We start from the raw sequence: 19,764 nt of genomic DNA, 5'->3' as shown, positions 1-19,764 counted from the left end.
CAAAGAGCCAGCGTTGTCTGTAGACACCTCCAAGGTCATGTGGCTGGCGTGGAGCGCCATTACCTTCCCACTGGAGTGGTACCTATTGATCTCACATGTGCATGTTTTTGAACTGCTAGGTTGGCAGAAGCTAACAACGGGAGCTCACTCCACTCCCCGGATTTGAATCGCCGACCTTTTGGTCAGCAAGTTCAGCAGCTCAGCAGTTTAACCCACTGCACCACTGGAGGCAAAATTTCATACTATATAATATATACATTAATTAATTAATTAATTGATTTACATTCTGCCCTTCTTATCCCGAAGGGGACTCAGGGCAGATCACAGAACACATATATGGCAAACATACAATGCCGATTATAACAGTGAGAAGACAGACAACAGAGAGAGGTATATATAGGCTTTTCCATCTTTTGGCATCTTTTGGAGGCTGTGCGTGGTTCCGGCCACTGAGGATTGCTGTTGCTCCATCTCCCTGCCCAAACTTCCTCCTTTACTCTGATCAAACACCTAGCCTCAATACCTCCCCGCTTTTAATGCGATTCCTATTTATCTACTCACATTTGTTTTTGAACTGCTAAGTAGGCAGAAGCTGGGCTAAAGGTCAGGAGCTCACCCTGACCCAGGGTTCAAGCTCTCAGCAAGATTTATTGTAGCTTGGTGATTAACCTGTTGTGCTAAAGCCTGAGGTTTGTATTTTTTCCTGTAAACTTACATGTTACAGTTGATTCTTGTGTCCTTTCCTCTGTAGCTAGCCACTCCATGTGGTCCATCACAAACATCATTGTCAACAGGTTTTCCTTTCTTGATTAGAAACATCCATTTTAATTGTAATTACTGCAACTCAATCAACAATGGGGGCAAAAATGGGGGAGCATTTTTCATGCAACACACCTAGGCAACCCAAATACACAGTTTGGAAAGTTTTGCCTTTGTTCAATGTTGGGGTCCTGAAAAATTTGGGGGGAAAAGGTTTTTGGAACGTCACACTGAGCGATTGTTTTAGACATTTACACAAAACCGTTGTGCGGTGTTTACAGGAGATCCTTCAGCTGTGCTTCACAAGAAGGAAATTCAGCTTGTTTAGTAAGCCTTGCAAATGCTGATTTGTTTTCAATATATTTAATATACCTATATACATAAAAAATTCTCAGATCGAAACGGGTCCCAAATGGAAAAGTTTAAGGAGCTCTGGACTAGGCTACTGATATTGAGGTAGAAAGCTGCCTATTAGGCTAATAATAGTGATGCAGAGGAAAAGAGAGCACTGTTCTGTTTTTATGCCTGTCTTAAGCTTCTCCTCTCCATTGCTTGTCCCCTAACAGGCACTGGTGAAGATGTTTGCTGGGCGAAAACCGATGTTGTATAGCTACCAGGCTTCACTGCCCCGCTTGCCTGTCCCCGCCCTCAAGGATACTATGCAGAAGGTGCGTTTGTTTCTTGTACTTTCTCTCTTGAGTTCAGCAATGAGATTGGGTTCTTAGACTATATTTCTGAACAATTTGTATAAGAATCAGCAAGGTATCGGGCTCCCAATTGTCTAGCAAAAGTCTAACAGCAAGGCAGAGTAAAAGATGCTGGACTTGGACTATGCCATTGAAAAGGGTGACATATGTGTACAAGGGTTGTTTTGAAATTTCATGGAACAAAAAAAAAACAAAAAACTCCCACACACATAAAGAAATCCCTGCTTGGTTGTCTCTTGGGAGTTTGGGAGGATAGCCTTCCAAGGCAAATACTAATACATAAGATAAACCAGAGTTTTCCAAACTGTGTGTTGCAACATGTTATTGTTTCTGATGCAGTGAGTAGATATCTGTGTGCCACATGCCTGTTACAAGAAACCTCTGAGTCATGTGAAATAAGCAATAAATCATATATTATTAAAACCATAAAGGAAAGGTTTTCATGAGATATGTTTTGTCCCCATACATTTTGTTATTACAATTTTCTGTATGTGTCTGTCTCTCTTGTAAGGGATTCGTTTCACCTCCGGTCCGCTAGTAAAACGGAATTACTGTGTCACGAAATGATGCATGTCTAAAATATGTGTCACCAAAATGAAAGGTTCTGCGATAAATGGTCCTCGTAACTGCTCCTTTGTGCTTCTTGAAATCCCAGTAATTTTCAGCATTCCACTGAATCTAGTTAATTAAGAAGAATAAACCTTTCACACACTGAAAATAAAAAGGCATTATTGTCAGGTCTTGTTTGGTCCAAAGAATAAAAGCATTGGTAATCTAGATGATTATCAGAGCCCCTGGTGGCACAGCGGATTAAACCACTGAGCTGCTGAACTTGCTGACCAAGAGGTTGGTGGTTTGAATCTAGAGAGTGGGGTGAGACCCAGCTTCTGCCAACCTAGCAGTTTGAAAACATGCAAATGTGAGCAGATCAATAGGTACTGCTCCGGCGGGAATGTAATGGCGCTCCATGCAATCATGCCAGCTACATGACCTTGGAGATGTCTATGGAAAACGCTAACTCTTTGGCTTAGAAATGGAGATGAGCACCAACCCCCAGAGACAGACAGGACTAGACTTAATGTCAGGGGAAAACCTTTGCCTTTACCTTTTATCTAGAGCAGGGGTCCCCAAACTTTTAAAACAGGGGGCCAGTTCACGATCCTTCGGACCATTGGAGGGCCGGACTATAGTTGACCACTGAGCAATAATAATTAATAATAATAATAACAACAACAACAACAATAATAAAGAGGGTTGGAAGAGACCCCTTGGGCCATTTAGTCATTTAGTCATTAGCCATTTAAACCAAAAGCACAACCAAAGCATCCCTGACAGATGGCCATCCAGCCTCAATGTTAATAATAATAATAATAATAATAATAATAATAATAATAATAATAATAAAGAGGGTTGGAAGAGACCCCTTGGGCCATTTAGTCCAACCTCCTTCTGCCTCTGCGCACCAAAAGCACAACCAAAGCACCCCTGACAGATGGCCATCCAGCCTCAATGTTAATAATAATAATAATAATAATAATAATAATAATAATAATAATAATAATAATAAAGAGGGTTGGAAGAGACCCCTTGGGCCATTTAGTCCAACTCCCTTCTGCCTCTGTGCACCAAAACCACAACCAAAGCATCCCTGACAGATGTCCATCCAGCCTCAATATTAATATTAATAATAATAATAATAACAACAATAATAATAATAAGGGTTGTAAGAGAAGAAGAGACCCCTTGGGTCATTTAGCCCAACCCCCTTTTGCCCTTGTGCCATGGGGGCCAGATAAATAGCTTCGATGGGCCATATCCGGCCCCTGGGCCTTAGTTTGGGGACCCCTGATCTAGAGGAATATCAGGAACTGCTGATCACTGCCCCCTTTTGTTGAAATTCATAATTGCAATCATCCAGACTTGGGTTGACTTGACTACTTTTCAACCCTGGCTGTAGGGTCCCATCACATAGAGAATTGTCTTCTTTAGCTTAAGTGTGTCTTATCTTTTTCTTTGACCTTGCACATTTAGTAGGCACATTATGCGTTCTAATATTGGAGATAGAAGCAATGGAAGGGCAATAAGACAGAGTATCCTGGGAAAGTGAAAGTCAGTGTGGTGTAATGGTTTGCCCCCTTTTCCCAGGGATTGAACCTGTGCCTTTCTACATGCAAAGCTTGCATTGTACCATCATTGTGTGAGGACAGATGTATTCTCTTGGCTGTAGGAGAGCGGGATGACCTGGGACAAAGAACAAACCATGATCTTCAGATCCCATAATTCTCTTCTCCCCTAGTATTTGGAGTCCATACGGCCACTTACGACAGATGCCGAATTCCAGCGGATGGCAGCTCTTGCCCGTGACTTTGAACAAACCCTTGGACCTCGCTTGCAGTGGTACCTCAAGCTCAAGTCTTGGTGGGCATCCAACTATGTGAGTGGAGAAGGGGAAATGGTGATGATATGGACCTATGGTATCTGTGTTTTGTTTGTTAGAAAAATTAATATAAAATATGGTTATGTCAGTGAGGTATAGATATGTAATAAGGTTTGTTGAGAGAGTTTAAGAATATGGAATATTGGAATGGGCGAATATTTGAGGGGTTTTTAGAAAGGAAGTGTGTAGGACAGTAAGAATGAAAGATGTATGTATCAGAGTCAGGAATAGAGTGAAAGATGTGTGTTAGAATTAGTTAGATTTTATTTGTATGTTGGACTTCTGTTTAATAATTTATTTTGTACCATACACTTGTGTCTCTAAGTTTTCTACATAATGGTTATTGGACTATTTGGTAACAGCAATTACACTATGTAACAAAATTTGGAAAAAAAATCTGTTCCTGGTTTGAAATTGTTATTTCCTGTTTAATTATGCAGTACTTACTTTGAAAATAATTGTCATATTTCAGAAATTTAGTTTTGGTGGCTACCACAAACTATGTTGAATTGGTTGAAACTCTATGAGATGTTCATTGAAAAACTAGAGCAAAATGTGCTGCAGGATGTCCCTCCCACAAATACCAAGTTATTGCCGTTTAATAAACTTTCCCCATGTTTTTATGATAGAACCAATTAGAAAATGACATTTATAACCCAAGAACAAAAATTGTGTTACATTGTGTTATTTAAGAGGATTCTCATTCATGGATCCCATTCCTTTGCTGGGATTAGACTAAGGAAGTCTATCACAGGAACCACGATGGCATCCAGAAGGTCCCATTTGATACCATAGTGGTGGTATGGGGGATAAACCTCACACTTGATGGCATTGGTGAGGAAAATAAAGGTTCTATGGGCCGGGCTTTAGCACCAGCTGCAATAAATCTTACCAATCGAAGGTTGGCAATTTGAAGCCTGGGTCGGGGTGAATACCCGACCTTCAGCCCAGCTCACTGCCCACCTAAGCAATTTGAAAACAGCTAAGAGTAACTAAATTAGGTACCGTTTAAGCAGGGAGGTATTTTATGGCACCATAAATAGAAAATACCAGAAATTCCAGCAATCAAAGAAAGGAGGAAATTTGTGATCATGGGCTCTTCGACATGGACAATGGAGTGACAGCACCTCTCTGTGGCCAGAATCGAGCACAACCTCCAGGATACCAAAAAGGGGAAATGCCAATAAATACCTGTATCTGTTGTCTGTCTTGTCTGTATAAAGGGATTGAATGTTTTCCATATATGTGTTCTGTGATCTGCCCTGAGTCCCCTTCAGGGTGAGAAGGGCGGAATATAAATGCTGTAAATAAATAAATGAATAAATATATTTCTGTATATTTTTAATTTTTGTTTTACCCAATCCTTTGCCAGGTAAGTGACTGGTGGGAAGAATATGTCTATCTCCGCGGAAGAGGTCCCCTGATGGTAAATAGCAACTATTATGCCATGGTGAGTTTCAGAAACTGGGAGAAAAATATGATTTCAGGGAGGACAAATTTCATTTTAGGCTCACCTGACCCATCCAAACATTTTCCCCCTTTCTTCGTGTCCATTTGTTTTAGGATTTTATTTATGTAACCCCCACTCCAGTCCAAGCTGCTCGTGCTGGCAATCTCGTCTATGCTATGATGATGTACAGAAGGAAGCTTGTCCAGGAGGAGATCAAGCCGGTGAGTGAGATCAGAATCCATAGTAGAGAGCATAGCTGCTTTAGACAAATGGAGAGGTAGAGTCAAATTGAGCAGAGGATGGGATGTGGGAAGTTGCCTTCAACCTACTGAATGAATGAAGATTATATTCACAACAGACACTTAAGTAGTGATAAATATCTTACAAACCTAAGTAAGGGTGCATCTACATGGCAGAATTAATGCAATTTGACACCACTTTAGGTGCCATGGCTCAATGCTCTGGAGCCTTGGAAACTGTAGTTTTGCAAGGCCTACAAAAGACTGTGGGTTCCTCACTGAATTACGAATCCCGGGATTCTATAACCTGAGCCATGGCAGTGAAAGTGGTGTCAAGCTGTGTTCATTCTACAGTGTATACGCACCATAAGGCTGATAAATGGCTTCTATGTTCCTTTAAGAATTGCATTTTTGTCATGGGCTTCACAGATTCCTTGACTCTGCTAGGTTTGCCAAGTGTCCTAAATATGACTGCAACAATTCTGTTTCTTCCCCACCCCTCTAATCCTGGGGCTCCCTCCCACCTGAAACAGAGCATGGTCCCCAATTCCGTCATCCCCCTCTGTACGGCTCAGTGGCAACGTCTCTTCAATACCACCCGGTTGCCAGGGTTGGGGCTGGGTAAGTGAAACACGGGCTGAAATGAAGCAGCAGCATCCCTAACAATGGAGCCTTTTGTTCGGTGTGTCTTCTTTGTGGGGTCATCTTTCCAACTTGGTTCATATCCTTAGGGTGGCTTTACATGTATATATATTCTGTGTTCTCCAGTTTCTGCACTGTAGTAGATTCATGATCATGGTGGTGGGATGCTTTGGAAGCTGTAGTCCAAAAGGTCATTTTTCTAAGCCATCTGCATATGGATAATGTTCCAGGTCATTGCATTCTGAGCTTTGCTTGCCTGATTTGGGATTCTGACTCAATTTTGGGATACACTACCTGGGCCCTGAGATAATATGTAATGCTTTCATAGCTGAGAAGAGGTTTTTTTGGTTCTTTCTTCCACGCTTTTTTCCTTTGCTTCTCAACTGCTTTGCAGGCATATCTTCTTGACTGTTCTTTCTATCTCTCTTTCCCCCTCCCATTCTTTCTATCCTCATTTCTCCCCCTTCCAGATGTTGATCCAAGGTTGTCTGCCTATGTGCTCAGCTCAGTGGGAACGCATGTTTAATACCACCCGTATACCAGGCATGGAGGGAGGTAGGATGTTCTCATGCAACTTGCTCCCCTGCCCTGGCATCATAAACCACAAAGTAGTACAGTAGAGTCTCACTTATCCAACACTCGCTTATCCAACGTTCTGGATTATCCAACGCATTTTTGTAGTCAATGTTTTCAATATATCATGATATTTTGGTGCGAAATTCATAAATACAGTAATTACTATGTAGCACTGCTGCATATTGAACTACTTTTTCTGCCAGATTTGTTGTATAACATGATGTTTTGGTGCTTAATTTGTAAAATCATAACCTAATTTGATGTTTAATAGGCTTCTCCTTAATCTCTCCTTATTATCCAACATATTCGCTTATCCAACGTTCTGCCGGCCCGTTTATGTTGGATAAGTGAGACTCTACTGTATCTCCAAACTGTCACATATCCCTCCCCATAATCTGTATAGAAGTAAGTACAAACATGTACTGCATGAATGAAGAGCTTTTGATCCAATTGATGTTTTGTGTTACAAATCCTACAGTCCATCACTTTTCTGAATTGAAGTCCAAAACATCTAGGAAGGCAAAGCTTCTGCCAATCATTTCTACTGTTTCTCTGTTTTAAGCAGCAAAAGGAATTTGTTGCCCAGTCAGACTTTGGATGAGTTCTGAGTAGTGGACAAAAATAAGGGGAAAGTTGTATAGAGAAGGTAGGCAGATGGAAAACTGAGCCAAAACAAGCAGCGCCAGGATTGGTCAAACTGATCCATAAGTGAAATTTGATAGATGGAAATCAACAGAATAGTATGTTGGCATGGTTGCCAAGAAGGTCATTGCTGCTCATTTTTCAGATACCCCTACTATACAAAACTCAGGCTCCATACAAATAAGTACTTGCTAAAGCATCAGTCTTCCTTTATGAGCAACCTCTCACTTTCTGTTGTCTCATCCCCATTCTTAACTATGAGTCATTTGTAAGTCAGATGTTTGTAACTCAGGGATTGCCTGTATAAATAAACATATTCGTGGCTCCCAGTATTTTTAAAAACTCTAAAATCAGGACAGTAAATAAAGAACAACACTCAAAAACAGGGGAATTCCAGACAAGAAACAATCAGGGCCAAATAATAACCTCCCAAGAAAGGATTCCCCCACAAAGGATTCCCCCAGGCAGGAAGCAGCCTGCTTTGAAGCTGCAAGACTATTAAGTGGTAATCAAGGTGGTCAATTGCAACATTCACCTCTGCCTCAAATAGACAAGAGTTCTTTCTTCCACCCTGGACTTTCCACAGATATATAAACATCACTTAACTAGTTTCCAACAGACTTCAAAACCTCTGAGGATGCCTGCTATAGCTGTGGGTGAAACATCAGGAGAGAATACTTCTGGAATATGGCCATACTTGTGGCATATTGTGGCAATTCTGTTTCCTAGATGTTGGTCCGTATTAAGCCAGATATAAGTACCAAAGTTATCTGCGTTCATTATTCCCAATCCTTATTTGTAGTTTTGCCTTAAAAAAAGGTTGAGGGCAATTATCTGAGAACATTTTGCACCCCAAATGGGTTTTTGGATGAGTCAGTGTTACAAAAATGTATAGGGAATGTTTCCTAGTGGATTGGGCGTCTGATGTGGAGATGGCTGTCCAAAGTCTATTACAGGGTCCACATGTTCCCTAGATACATTTCATCTACACCTTTAAGCCAAGCTGATGCCTGGGCACTGCAAAATTAAATCTACATTTCAGATTTATTCTTAGTTGTGACAGAATCTGTTTATTTACTTCTTGTCCCTTGGTACAGGAAAGTCTGACTTCAGCCTCAGAAAGTGTTTGATGCAGGACAGATTTATCAAGACAATGTTGCTATCCCCCAGATGAACCCACTGCCCACTATCTCTCATCTTTAACCAGAAATAATGTCCATATTTCTGAATCTTGTGCAGAGCAACAATCTATGTCTTGCCTTCTTTTTTCCTGGTTGTTCACTGTGGGAAGAAGCAAGATGTGGTTCTAGGTGGCCATTTAGTCTAATCTTCACAGAGCTCTTATGGCAGTAGTGGCGAACCTATGGTTCACCAGCACTGTCTTGTGGTTTTACGTTCCTCCCTTTGTAGATAGCATACAACATCTGCAGGACAGCAGGCACATTGCTGTATACCATGCTGGGCGCTTCTTTCGGGTCTTGCTGTACCACAATGGGAGGATGCTTCGCCCACGGGAGCTTCAGGCACAGTTCCAGTCCATCCTAGGAGATCCCACACCTCCTTCTCCTGGGGAGGAGAAATTGCCTGCCCTGACTGCGGGTGAAAGGTAAGAGAACACGCCAACCCTGAACTTTTTCATATGTCCTCTGCCATTGAACCAGTTACATATCCAAAACAGTGCACTTTCCCTATCTCCCCAACAATGCATGTTTGCCTAATTTCTTTGCAGAGACCCCTGGGCTCGGGCCCGCAATGCCTTCTTCCAAACAGGACAGAACGAGCAGTCGCTGAGCATAGTTGAGAAAGCTGCCTTCTTTGTCACTCTGGACACCAGTGAGCAGGGGCTGAGGGAGCCCAATCCAGGCCAATCTTTGGATGCCTATGCCAAGTCCCTCTTGCATGGACGCTGCTGTGACAGGTTTGTACTTCCTTGTCCTGAAAGCATTGCTTTGTTTACACATCAAACCTTCCGACTTGCAAGATCCCATCAAAAGGCACACATAGATCCCAGGAAGTCCAAGTCTCAATATGCTTAAGAACAGGGGTCCTCAAACTTTTTAAGTGGAGGGCCAATTCATGGTCCCTCAGACTGTTGGGGGCCGGACTATGATGAAATAGTCCAAAATTAGGATGGTTGTTGTTGTGTGCCTTCAAGTCATTTCAGACTTAGGTCAACCCTACATCTAAAGTTTAGGACAGGGGCCAGGTCAATGACCTTGGAGGGCTGCATCCAGCCCACGGGCCCTGCTTAAGAATATACATCCCTTGACAAAATGCAGACATATAAGATGAACATGTAGATGCAGCCCAGTCCCCCTGAGTTGAAAGTGCTCCTGCTTCATGCCAGGAGAGTGAATGGTAAAACAACAGCCATCCAGAATTTGACCATGGATGAGCATGCTGACTTGGAATGTATCAGAGAGACATTTAATCTAATTTTTTTCCTGTCAGGAGTGACTTGAGAAACTGTCAGTTGCTCCTGGTGTGAAAGAATTGGCCGTCTACAAGGATGTTGCCCAGTTGTTGCCCGGATGTTTTACCATCCTGTCCTTTCTCATGTTCCCACATGGGAAGCTGGAGCTGACAGACGAGAGCTCACCCTGCTTCCCGGATTAGAACTGCTGACAATTCCATTAGCAGTCCTGCCGGAACAAGGGTTTAATCCGTTGCGCCACCGGGGACTCCTAGCAACTTAAGAGGAATTCTTGACTGCAGTTGGCATGATAAAAATGCCCTTTGTTTTCTTTTCTAACAGATGGTTTGACAAATCTTTCACATTGATTGTTTACCGTAATGGGAAGTCTGGGCTCAATGCTGAGCACTCGTGGGCTGATGCACCCATCGTGGGGCACCTTTGGGAGGTAGGTTTTGTATGAATCTTCAAGAATGAGATTTTGAGGTGGAGGGGAAGGCTTGGAAGCAAGGACTCCCTAAATTGCTGGGGGTGCAAGTGCGGGAGGGAGTGTTTATTGACTCTATTTTGGACTTTGGCTCTCAGAACCAGTAGCCAATATGACTAAAAGTAAGGAATTATGGGAGCTGAAGTCCCAAACGTCTGGTGGGCCATATTTTCCCAAACCTGGCCTGGGACAGGAAGTGCAAGAAGGAAGGTAATATATGAACACCTCTTACCTGGCTGTACTTTTTCCATAGTACTGCCTTGCCACTGATGCTTTTACGCTGGGGTATGATGCTTATGGGAACTGTAAAGGCGACATGGATCCCAACGTCCCCCCACCCCAAAAGCTGCAGTGGGAGATCCCACCAGAGGTGAGTTCAGGATTGTTGGGGGGGGGGAGGTGTGAGCATTAGTCAGCTGCTTTTGGAGCAATTGGGGAATGGACTCCTGTCAGTTGCAGCAATTGCTGCCTAGTAAGTGTGGAGGGAAGGTTGGGAGTCACTGTGTTGATGCATAGCTTTTGTAATTCCACAGCAGGATTCCAGCCTGGAAATTTAGTGGGGAAATAGAAAAGAATGATTCCCCCCATTTACACCTTTTCGTCTCCTGTTTCCTCTTATCCACAGTGCGAGGCAGTGATCATGCAGTCCTTCAGAGTGGCTTATAACCTCGCCAGTGACATAGACTTCCATGCCTTTACTTTCAAGGACTTCGGCAAAGGTCTCATCAAAAAATGCCGCACCAGTCCAGACGGCTTCATCCAGCTTGCCCTCCAGCTGGCACATTTTCGGGTAGGGCATTTGGCACGAGGGAGGTGTTGATAAGCAGGCAAAGGGACACAATCAGGTGGTGATAGATTTCTGCCCTCAAGCCATAAATGATATGAGTTGTCCTAGAACTATGGAGTCCCTTTGGGGAAGGAGATGGGATATAAATAAAGTGTTGTTGTTGTTGTTGTTGTTGTTTCCAAGCTGTTCTCTCACCTAGAAGATGTGATTATTGTATGGATTTGCATTAATGACAACTGCAGTTGATCCCAATTAGGATATGGGTTGCCAACTCCGCCCTTCATCCAGAGACCATCTCACCCTTATCTTCATCTGATGGTTCCTTTCTACCTGACCAACATTCCTCCTGTTGTTCTAGGACAAGAAGAAGTTCTGCCTCACATATGAGGCATCCATGACCCGTCTCTTTCGGGAGGGCCGCACAGAAACAGTCCGTTCCTGCACCATTGAGTCCTGCAACTTTGTCAAAGCCATGATGGACCCTACCCAAGATGTGAGTCCTGAAATGCAAGTGGGTTTCAGTCTGAAATGTAATATTTTTTTAAAGGTTAGGCTTCTTTGCATCTTGAAGGGACTCAAGGTCTGAGTAGGCACACACGTGAAGAGGTGATCCTTTACATTAGTTTGGCAGAAAGACCCAGGAGGAGCTACACTCTTGGCAACTTTTGGGGGCCAGGGACTCAAACATTTTCTTAGGAGCCCTGGCTGGTTTCAGTATCTCAAAATATTTTTGATGGGGCAATTTCTCATAATTTGGCCTTATCTGGGCCATTTTAGAGGCAAGAGAAGATTTTTTTTCCAACAGGTCATTCATTCCCTGGTTTCTTCTCTGTAGGAGAAAAGGCACCTACTGATCCTAAAATTGCCCAGAGTGGCTCATAACTGCCCACACACATTGAGAAGAAAAAAGATTTTGGCTTCCGATAGTCATAAAAGAGCCATGACAAAGGCTTTATGTCACCCATTCCGGTCTAGGAGATTTGAGAGATCAGCAGAGCTTCTCCTAGACATGCCAATGTGATTTTCATTCCAGGATAGTGCCAGGTTACATCTGTTCCGTGTGGCAGCTGAGAAACACCAGAACCTTTACCGGCAAGCCATGACGGGTGCTGGCATTGACAGGCACCTCTTCTGCCTCTACGTTGTCTCCAAATATCTTGGCTTAGATTCCCCCTTTTTGCGTGAGGTAAGCTCTGTTGTGTCAGGGTCGCTGGGTTTGTGTGGGATCGTGTGGTTTGTTTTTCTATCCAAAGAGAAGGGTTCTCTGAAGGTGAAGACAGTATAAAGAGGTTGCTGAAAAAGTATGTTTTCAACCAAGTCTAAAGCAAGTTTGCAAAGACATAGCTAAGATGGCTGGGAAATTCTAGGAATTATAGATCAAAAAAGTAACTTTCCAACTTTGGTCAGTAGCTCCACCTCTTTCTATGTCATCAGTTCATGCCCTATGGAAGCAAAGTTAGAAGCTGTGTTCACCTTGCTTGCTTACTGGGAGTGTTGCATTTTCTTGAATGCCTACATCCCCACAATCACTTTTCAATTTTCTTTCTGCTTGCCCTGCTGCATCTCTTTTGGGTTTTAAAATAATTCCACCGATCTTTCCTTTTTCACATGATCTCCTTATGAGATATATGGGCACATACAAAAATTACATACAGACTGTATGAGGACACAGTGTATCACATGAAAACGTTTCATTTCTAAGGTATATATTTAAAATATATGATTTGTAAGATAATAACACGGGGACTCTGGTGGCACAGTGTGTTAAAGCTCTGAGCTGTTGATTTTGCGGACCAAAAGGTTGCAGATTCAAATCCGGGGAGCAGAATGAGCGCCCGCTGTTAGCCCCAGCTTCTACCAATCTAGCAGTTTGAAAACATGCAATGTGAGTAGATCAATAGGCACCGCTCTGGCAGGAAGGTAACTGCACTCCAGGCAGTCTTGCTGACCTTGGAGATGTCTACGGACAACGCCGGCTCTTCGGCTTAGAAAGGGAGATGAGCATCAACCCCCAGAGTCAGACACGACTGGGCTTAACGTCAGGTGAAACCTTTACCTTTTACCTTTACCTAAGATAATAACATACATTCCTAAGATTTTTGTCATATATGAATAACAATATGTTAATATTGTATGAAAAATTAAAATTTATACATTATGTTGTATCTTATGGTGCACTACCTCAAGGCTGAGTAGGCCATGCTGACTTTAGACTTATGCTACACATAAGGATGGTGAATTCAGACTAGAAGTAAGTTCTAGGCAGTAGAGAATTTGTGTTGAGAATTCAGAGCTCCATGAAAGTACCAGAAGAGGGCAGAGTTTCTATATAAGATCAGCCTATCTCTTGTGTGAATGAAAGACAGAACTTGCACCCCCCCCCCCCCCTCGTCTCCATGTCTGAGATCAAAGTTCTTTTTGGCCTTGATCAGGTGCTGTCTGAGCCATGGCGTCTATCCACTAGCCAGACTCCCATCCAGCAGCTGGAACTGTTTGACCTTCAGAACCATCCAGACTACGTTTCTTGTGGTGGTGGATTTGGGCCGGTGAGTGGAGTCAATTACACCGGGATTTTCTGAAGGAAGAAATGTGGAAAATGAATGACTTAGAGCCAAGACTCTAAGGGTCTTTGTGGGAAGGAAAGTGGAGGCTTGATCAACGTAAGAGCTGATAGATGGGATTTCCTAAGTTCTATGGGAATGCTTGTTTAATATGAGAGATGGTGGACACCTGGAAGAAGTCCTGTCTCATGTTGCTTTCCATCTATTCTTTATTGTAGGTTGATGATAATGGTTATGGCGTTTCATACATCATTGTCGGTGAAGATCTCATCAACTTCCATGTGTCATGCAAAGTCTCCAGCCCAGAGACAGTGAGTTAATGCTAGGATAAGTTTGCCAGAATGGGAGAAGAGAATGTGCTAAGGAGGCTAGAGCACTTATTTATTTATAGTTTGTTTCTTTGTTTGTTTACAACTTGGGTGGTTGCATCTGAATCAGGGCTAACATCTATTCTATGTTTCCTACAAGCCGTAGATATAGACTAGAGAAGGCTACGAGTTCAGTAAAGTTTCTGCCTTTATATCAGATTGTTTACTCAGTCTGTGCTTTTACTTTTTCCCTTTCCACTTGAGCCATCTGATGAAACAGATTGTGGTGCTCCTTGCTACTCCCACTTGCAGCACTTTTGGGGCACTGAAATGTATGGGTGGGCCCATTTTCTGGCACCAAAGGTCAGGATGGGATAGCTGTATGTTGTCTCTACTATGCGTACAGATTCATATAAATGACATACACTGTAGATATGAGTATATATAGGGATAATGGGGCAGCATCAGATGGAAAAGCTAGTTTCTTTCCAACTTTCTCACCGTTTTCCAACCATAGTATTCTATCAGACACAAAGAACTCTGACTCCTTGAACCTCACCACCACCACCAGTATTTAAGCTGTTAGGATATTCCCAACTTGATAGTTTGAATTATTTTCTGAAACTAAAAGTCAAAACCTTTTGTGTTGCTTTAAGCTTGGGTTTGAACATATTCTACATGCAAGATATACATGGATATATTGAGTTTCTACATTTCCTTAGTTTCCATTCTTCCTTTTACAGGATGCACACCGGTTTGGACTGAACATCCGGAATGCGATGACAGACATTGCACTCTTGTTCAAAGCGAACAAAAAATTTGCTGCCAGAGGTGACCAGTGACTGAATAAATCCCAGCAGAATTGTACAGCCAGCCACCAAGAGACACACTGAGTGTGTTTTTCTGTGCTCTGATATGCAGGGACATCCTGAAATGGGTTGGGGTGGGAATGGACATAGTTCAGGGCTGAAGATTCTTTCAAGCACAATGGATTGGCAAGATACTGTCCTGCTCTCGGATTTGGTGGCTTTGGACTTTGTACTGGAGACTATAACTTGTTAAGGAAATTGCACCCCTCCAAACATCTCTGTACTGATTTTAGGATACTAGAGAGCACAGAGTTGCATATGATAACCAAACAGCCTAGGCTTGATTGAGGGCACATGGATGGATGGAGGTCTGTGATTGAACTAGAACAAAAACACAGGTTCTTCTATGTTCCTGTTGCTATACTTGAAAGTGATGTTTCCACAGCCTTCTTTCTCCCACAGCTCAGACTCTCTTTTACTTGCATTTGTCATTCCTTTCTCAGTCCACAGCAGCTGGCTGCATTTCCTCTTTTGCGCTTCACTTTCAACAGATTGTGTTCCTGTTGCTGAATTGTCATCTTATTCCCATGAGACATTTCAATGGGTCTGACCTTAAAGTGGAGTTGGTGGGGATCCTAATTTCTCCTTGTCCCAACAAAAGTCTGGGATAAGAGGTATGCTAAATGTAATGCAGGGAAAGCAATTCATAATTTGCTGCAGGGTTTTGTCGAGCATGATATACCTTTGGGAAGGATGAAGTGGGGGTCTGCAAGGTGATGCAGAAGAACAGGTTGGTCTTTTTCTGTTTTGGTTTGTTAGCATCTCAGATTTGAATAAAACCACAGGGTGGGAGAACTTGAAAAAGGAAGCATGTGTGGCCTTGGTGAGTTGTGATGGGAAGACAATGTTGGTTTACTTTGAAGCAGAAACTTGATTGAGTTTGTGGGCCAAAAGGAGCATATTGTGTGGTTCAGCTCTGGAAACATAAGCCTTTGCCATACTGAAACCTTCTTTTTATGGAAAGGGTAGGACTGAATCTAGCAGAAGAATATTGGTAAGCATCCTTCTCCAGCAGTTCTACAATCTAGCATTTGAGAATAATTAAGCAAAGGGGCTATTTATACATCACATAAAATCTTGAAGGAGTCCCATTGACTCTTTATTATGGTGAGAACCAACTCTCATTCCAGAATGCTAGACACATAGGAAAAAGAGCACTTTAGCTCATGCCCATATTGCCTCCCCAAACACATATGAGCCACACTTATGTTTGCACATGTCTGTTTTTGGATAGGATGCAGGGTGTTATTCTCTAGCCCTTTGCACTGCATCCAAAACCTCCCCTCCACCTCCTTCATAGACCAGAACTTGAATTTTTCTTCACTAGACTAAGGCAACAGAACAAGGTCCTCCAAAGTATGGCAAGGTTATGTAAGGGGTGTAGGACAGGCTGTTTGCTACGCTTAGCTCTGCACGGAGAAGAGAATAGTCAGGGAGAAAGCTGGAGGCTGCCACAAATTGTGCTGCCAAAGGCTCTTTCCTCCCATGGCCTAATGGTAAGCCTGATATTGCTTAGCATTGGAACACACGAAAGAAAACAAATGGTCAAAGTCACAGGTCCTTTTCCAAATATTATAACAGAACATTACTCACTAGAAACCAAATTATGCACAATATTACACGAAATGAATAATGGTAGATCGATGCCTCTTTTTAGAAGAAGAAAAGCTAATTTGAGGAATGAAAAAGGAATGGGTTTCAATGGCAACTCTAACATTATTATTTTTTTGTATTTGAAAGTTGCTAAGAGAAAAACTGGTGGGTTTGCAAGGAGATAGATTCCACTAGAAAAGAATCAAGCAATGGCTAGAGAAAGATCAAGCACCAAGTTGTTCTACTATAAATATACACTTAAAATATGAAAAAACCCCAATAACCCCAAGAAATTGTTTTCAAAAGAACAAAAAAATGTTAATTCTTTATTCATGCAAAGGAACAAGCAATTTCCAGGATTAGCAAATCTCAACTGGTAGGTTCATTCCTGGAGTTATCTCTTGGTTTCCAAAGGAAAGAGAGCAGCATCAAATTGTGGCTGTTTCTCTTTTTTATTGGGGTTGTCGATCCATTTCACCAGGGCAAGAGCTCCGCTTGGTGAGAGCAACATTAGCAGCAAGGGAGACTGCTGGGGACTGAGGCATCCCTTCCTGAGAGACCAGTACCAGCTGGGAATTGAGAGAGCTCTGCTTGTTCTGCAAGTAATCCAGGCTGCTGGATTTATCTTTGCTGAAAGAAAAGAGGAAAAAAAGTGAGAAGACTTCATAATCAAGATCATATTTTCCCAATCTGGTGCCAATAGCTATGCCGGCTGAAGATAGTGGGACCTACAGTCCAACACATCTGGAAGGCACTGGATTTTAGAAGTCTGCCATTCAAGTCACTCTATATATCCTAGATAGTCTCATCATTCAATTCTCCAGATGGTTATTTTCATTCAGTCCTATCTTTATTCATTGCTTAACTCTTTTTTGTAGCTTGCTTACCACCATTTTAGTGCCAAACTTGATATGATACTAATGTATCACCTGAGATGCTTTCTTAAATTATTGGTTGCTGTGTAGTGGATAAGTGGGGTGAATTTTTGTCAGAATCAGCGTATGCAGGGAGAAAGCATGATTACCTCTCTGGTCACAGTTTGTGAACCTCCTACCAATTGTGTATGTTTTCCCCAACTTCAAAATGAGTACAGTCAGCCTCCACATTTGCTAGGGCTAAGGGCACATGGCCCCTGTGGAAATAAAAAAATGAGTAAAGAAATAGCTTTTTTTTTTAACCTAAGAGAACACTTATCTCGGAATTTCTAGGTTCTCCAAAACTACTCTTGGCCAACTTCTGCTGGAATCTGACTAAAGCATCACATGAGAACCCAGAGATTCCTAGAGAGTATTTTAATCAAATCTATAAATAATAAAATTTGCAAAAGTTAAACACGCAAATGTGGAGGACTAACTCTATTATATTCACATTTGGATTTGGTATCAAAAGAGTTTCAAGGAACCTTGGAGTTCAATTAGTTAAACTCAGTGTTCAAAGCAGGATGAAGCTGTAGTCCCAGGCAGATGGCTGACCAACCACTACTAGACAAAGGAAAGCAGTTTATTCCACTATTGAACATCTCTTTACTGTGAGGTATTTTCTCCTACTGTTTAGCCAAAATATGTTTTGGCCAGTTAACCAGTTAAAACTCATACTGAGTTCCCGCTGACTAACATGTACTTAATTTGGCACTGGTAATGTAGGCAATAACAGTCACCCTTTGAGTCAGCTTTATTGTGACTGAAGCATTGTTTGTTTTATTTAAAAGCTTGGCAATGGCAGGCGAGAGTTCATTCAGAGCATGTCTCATGGGATGTGGAATGGATGGGGAAAGGGAGACTGCATCAAGGGATACTTCTGTGTTTACTCACTCTGTGCCAATTCTTGCCTGCTCCAGATAGTTGGCTCTCAGGGCCTCGTCATGAGCTAGACGTACATTTGAGCTCAGGACCTCTGCTCGAGCATGAATATCCAGGGCTGATTGTTCCAGATCCTGCCTCCCAGCGATTGGGAGTACAAAGAGAGAGAAAGAAAAGGAAGGACTACAGAGCCCATCACTCAACTAGGACAATGAGTGAACATAGCACAGACAACTGAAGCTGTTGTCATGCTCACCTACTACTGCTATCAGTTTTGGGCAGCACGATCAACTTGCAACTCTTGGGAAGGTGTGGAAAACCTTTGGCTCTGCAGATGTTTTAGCCCCAGACAGTGTGACTAACAATATTATGGGAGTTATAGTCGAAAGCATCTCAAGAGCCAGAAATCTTTACCTTCAGTGAGAGCTGCTAGTATCACAGCTATTAGAGCAGCAGGGGTATTTCAGCATAGAGCCCATGAGTTTTTGCCCCCTTAACAGTTTGCAGGCCATGCATGTCTCTCAATATTACCCATGTAAGTAAAATATTACGAGCAAAAGGAGTCATAATAACTGGTGGAAGCAGAAGGATATAAGATGGTGCAGGTTAGCTAACAGAACACAGCCTGGCAGCTAAAAATATTTCAGTACCAGATCTGTGGCTCCAAAATATAGCCACAAGAGGGCATCAGGCTGACTGTTCCTATAAGAGACTGTTGTCAGAACAGGTGGCAAAGGATGGGCAGAAATAATTGGAAACATGCCCCTAGTTTAGCATTGGTTGAGCATTTTAAGTACTAAACCTTGTGCTGTCTCTTTGTCTGGCTATCTGCTTATGTGAAGGAGTGCCCACGTGGTTCTGCTTATTTCAAAGAGGAGTGTGTGGGTGTTCATTATACAAGTGGCTAATGGCAGTGAGGTGCCCATGGCAACCACCCATCAGGATAACGGGGGAAGCAGGACTATGCCTACAGCAAGGGAATGTTTGCTGGAACAGAGACACGTGAAACACCTTGGTCCCAACAGCAATGGGGAAATCAACTACATCACCTCCCCAAAAAAAAGTCAAAGATAGAGAACCCCTCTCAAATAGATCCCAAACTTGGCAGACAGGGAAAAGCTATAACTGAAAGCTTCAGCACATGAGAATTCCCTGTCTGCAAATTTTTAGAGCAGCTGCCAGTCGGCAAAGATTAGGAGTGCGGAACACTTTCTGACTTGAGGCTGAACTGGCTGCAGAAAAGCATTTTAGGAGTTTTGTGCACTGCTGCATTTGTCCCTTTTCCACTTCCCTAGCCAGGAAAAGCACAGAGAAGAAAAGCCAACTAAATTGCAATCTTAAGGAGCACTCTTGGAGTTCAGATTTCAGTCTTCCCTGAGAGGTTGAGACTTTAGAAGATATTCCTTTTCTTTCATAAAGAGCTTTTTTTTTTTCAAATAACAACTCCCACAGTCCCCCAGACAACATGGCATCTGATACTTGTAGTCCAAAAAAT

At 42.5% G+C, this 19,764-nt stretch overlaps 2 protein-coding genes across 11 annotated transcripts in view; one reads left to right on the top strand and one right to left on the bottom strand.

The window, feature by feature from the left end:
- cpt1c (carnitine palmitoyltransferase 1C) overlaps positions 1-15,685 on the top strand; it is a 45,194-nt gene extending 29,509 nt beyond the window's left edge. For 5 of the 6 annotated variants that reach the window (XM_062983757.1, XM_062983754.1, XM_008113612.3 and 2 more), the window contains 15 exons: positions 1,326-1,427; positions 3,763-3,900; positions 5,276-5,353; positions 5,467-5,574; positions 6,705-6,789; positions 8,863-9,058; positions 9,182-9,370; positions 10,208-10,313; positions 10,606-10,722; positions 10,978-11,142; positions 11,498-11,632; positions 12,173-12,325; positions 13,572-13,685; positions 13,919-14,011; positions 14,752-15,685. In XM_062983757.1, coding sequence (XP_062839827.1) covers positions 1,326-1,427; positions 3,763-3,900; positions 5,276-5,353; positions 5,467-5,574; positions 6,705-6,789; positions 8,863-9,058; positions 9,182-9,370; positions 10,208-10,313; positions 10,606-10,722; positions 10,978-11,142; positions 11,498-11,632; positions 12,173-12,325; positions 13,572-13,685; positions 13,919-14,011; positions 14,752-14,850 — 1,878 coding nt within the window. In that variant the 3' untranslated portion in view covers positions 14,851-15,685. The remainder of the gene's footprint in view (positions 1-1,325; positions 1,428-3,762; positions 3,901-5,275; positions 5,354-5,466; positions 5,575-6,704; positions 6,790-8,862; positions 9,059-9,181; positions 9,371-10,207; positions 10,314-10,605; positions 10,723-10,977; positions 11,143-11,497; positions 11,633-12,172; positions 12,326-13,571; positions 13,686-13,918; positions 14,012-14,751) is intronic. The other variant, XM_062983759.1, reaches the window with a different exon arrangement.
- Positions 15,686-16,783: 1,098 nt separating this feature from the next.
- tsks (testis specific serine kinase substrate) overlaps positions 16,784-19,764 on the bottom strand; it is a 29,859-nt gene continuing 26,878 nt past the window's right edge. For all 5 annotated transcript variants that reach the window (XM_062983760.1, XM_008113608.3, XM_008113607.3 and 2 more), the window contains 2 exons: positions 18,282-18,403; positions 16,784-17,100 (listed from right to left, as the gene is read on the bottom strand). In XM_062983760.1, the coding sequence (XP_062839830.1) occupies positions 16,923-17,100; positions 18,282-18,403 (300 nt within the window). In that variant the 3' untranslated portion in view covers positions 16,784-16,922. The remainder of the gene's footprint in view (positions 17,101-18,281; positions 18,404-19,764) is intronic.

The sequence above is a fragment of the Anolis carolinensis genome, chromosome 6 (genome assembly GCF_035594765.1).
Source record: "Anolis carolinensis isolate JA03-04 chromosome 6, rAnoCar3.1.pri, whole genome shotgun sequence".
Lineage (NCBI taxonomy): Eukaryota > Metazoa > Chordata > Lepidosauria > Squamata > Dactyloidae > Anolis > Anolis carolinensis.
Note: the sequence above shows the minus strand (reverse complement) of the source record. Positions and strands in the feature narration are given on the sequence as shown.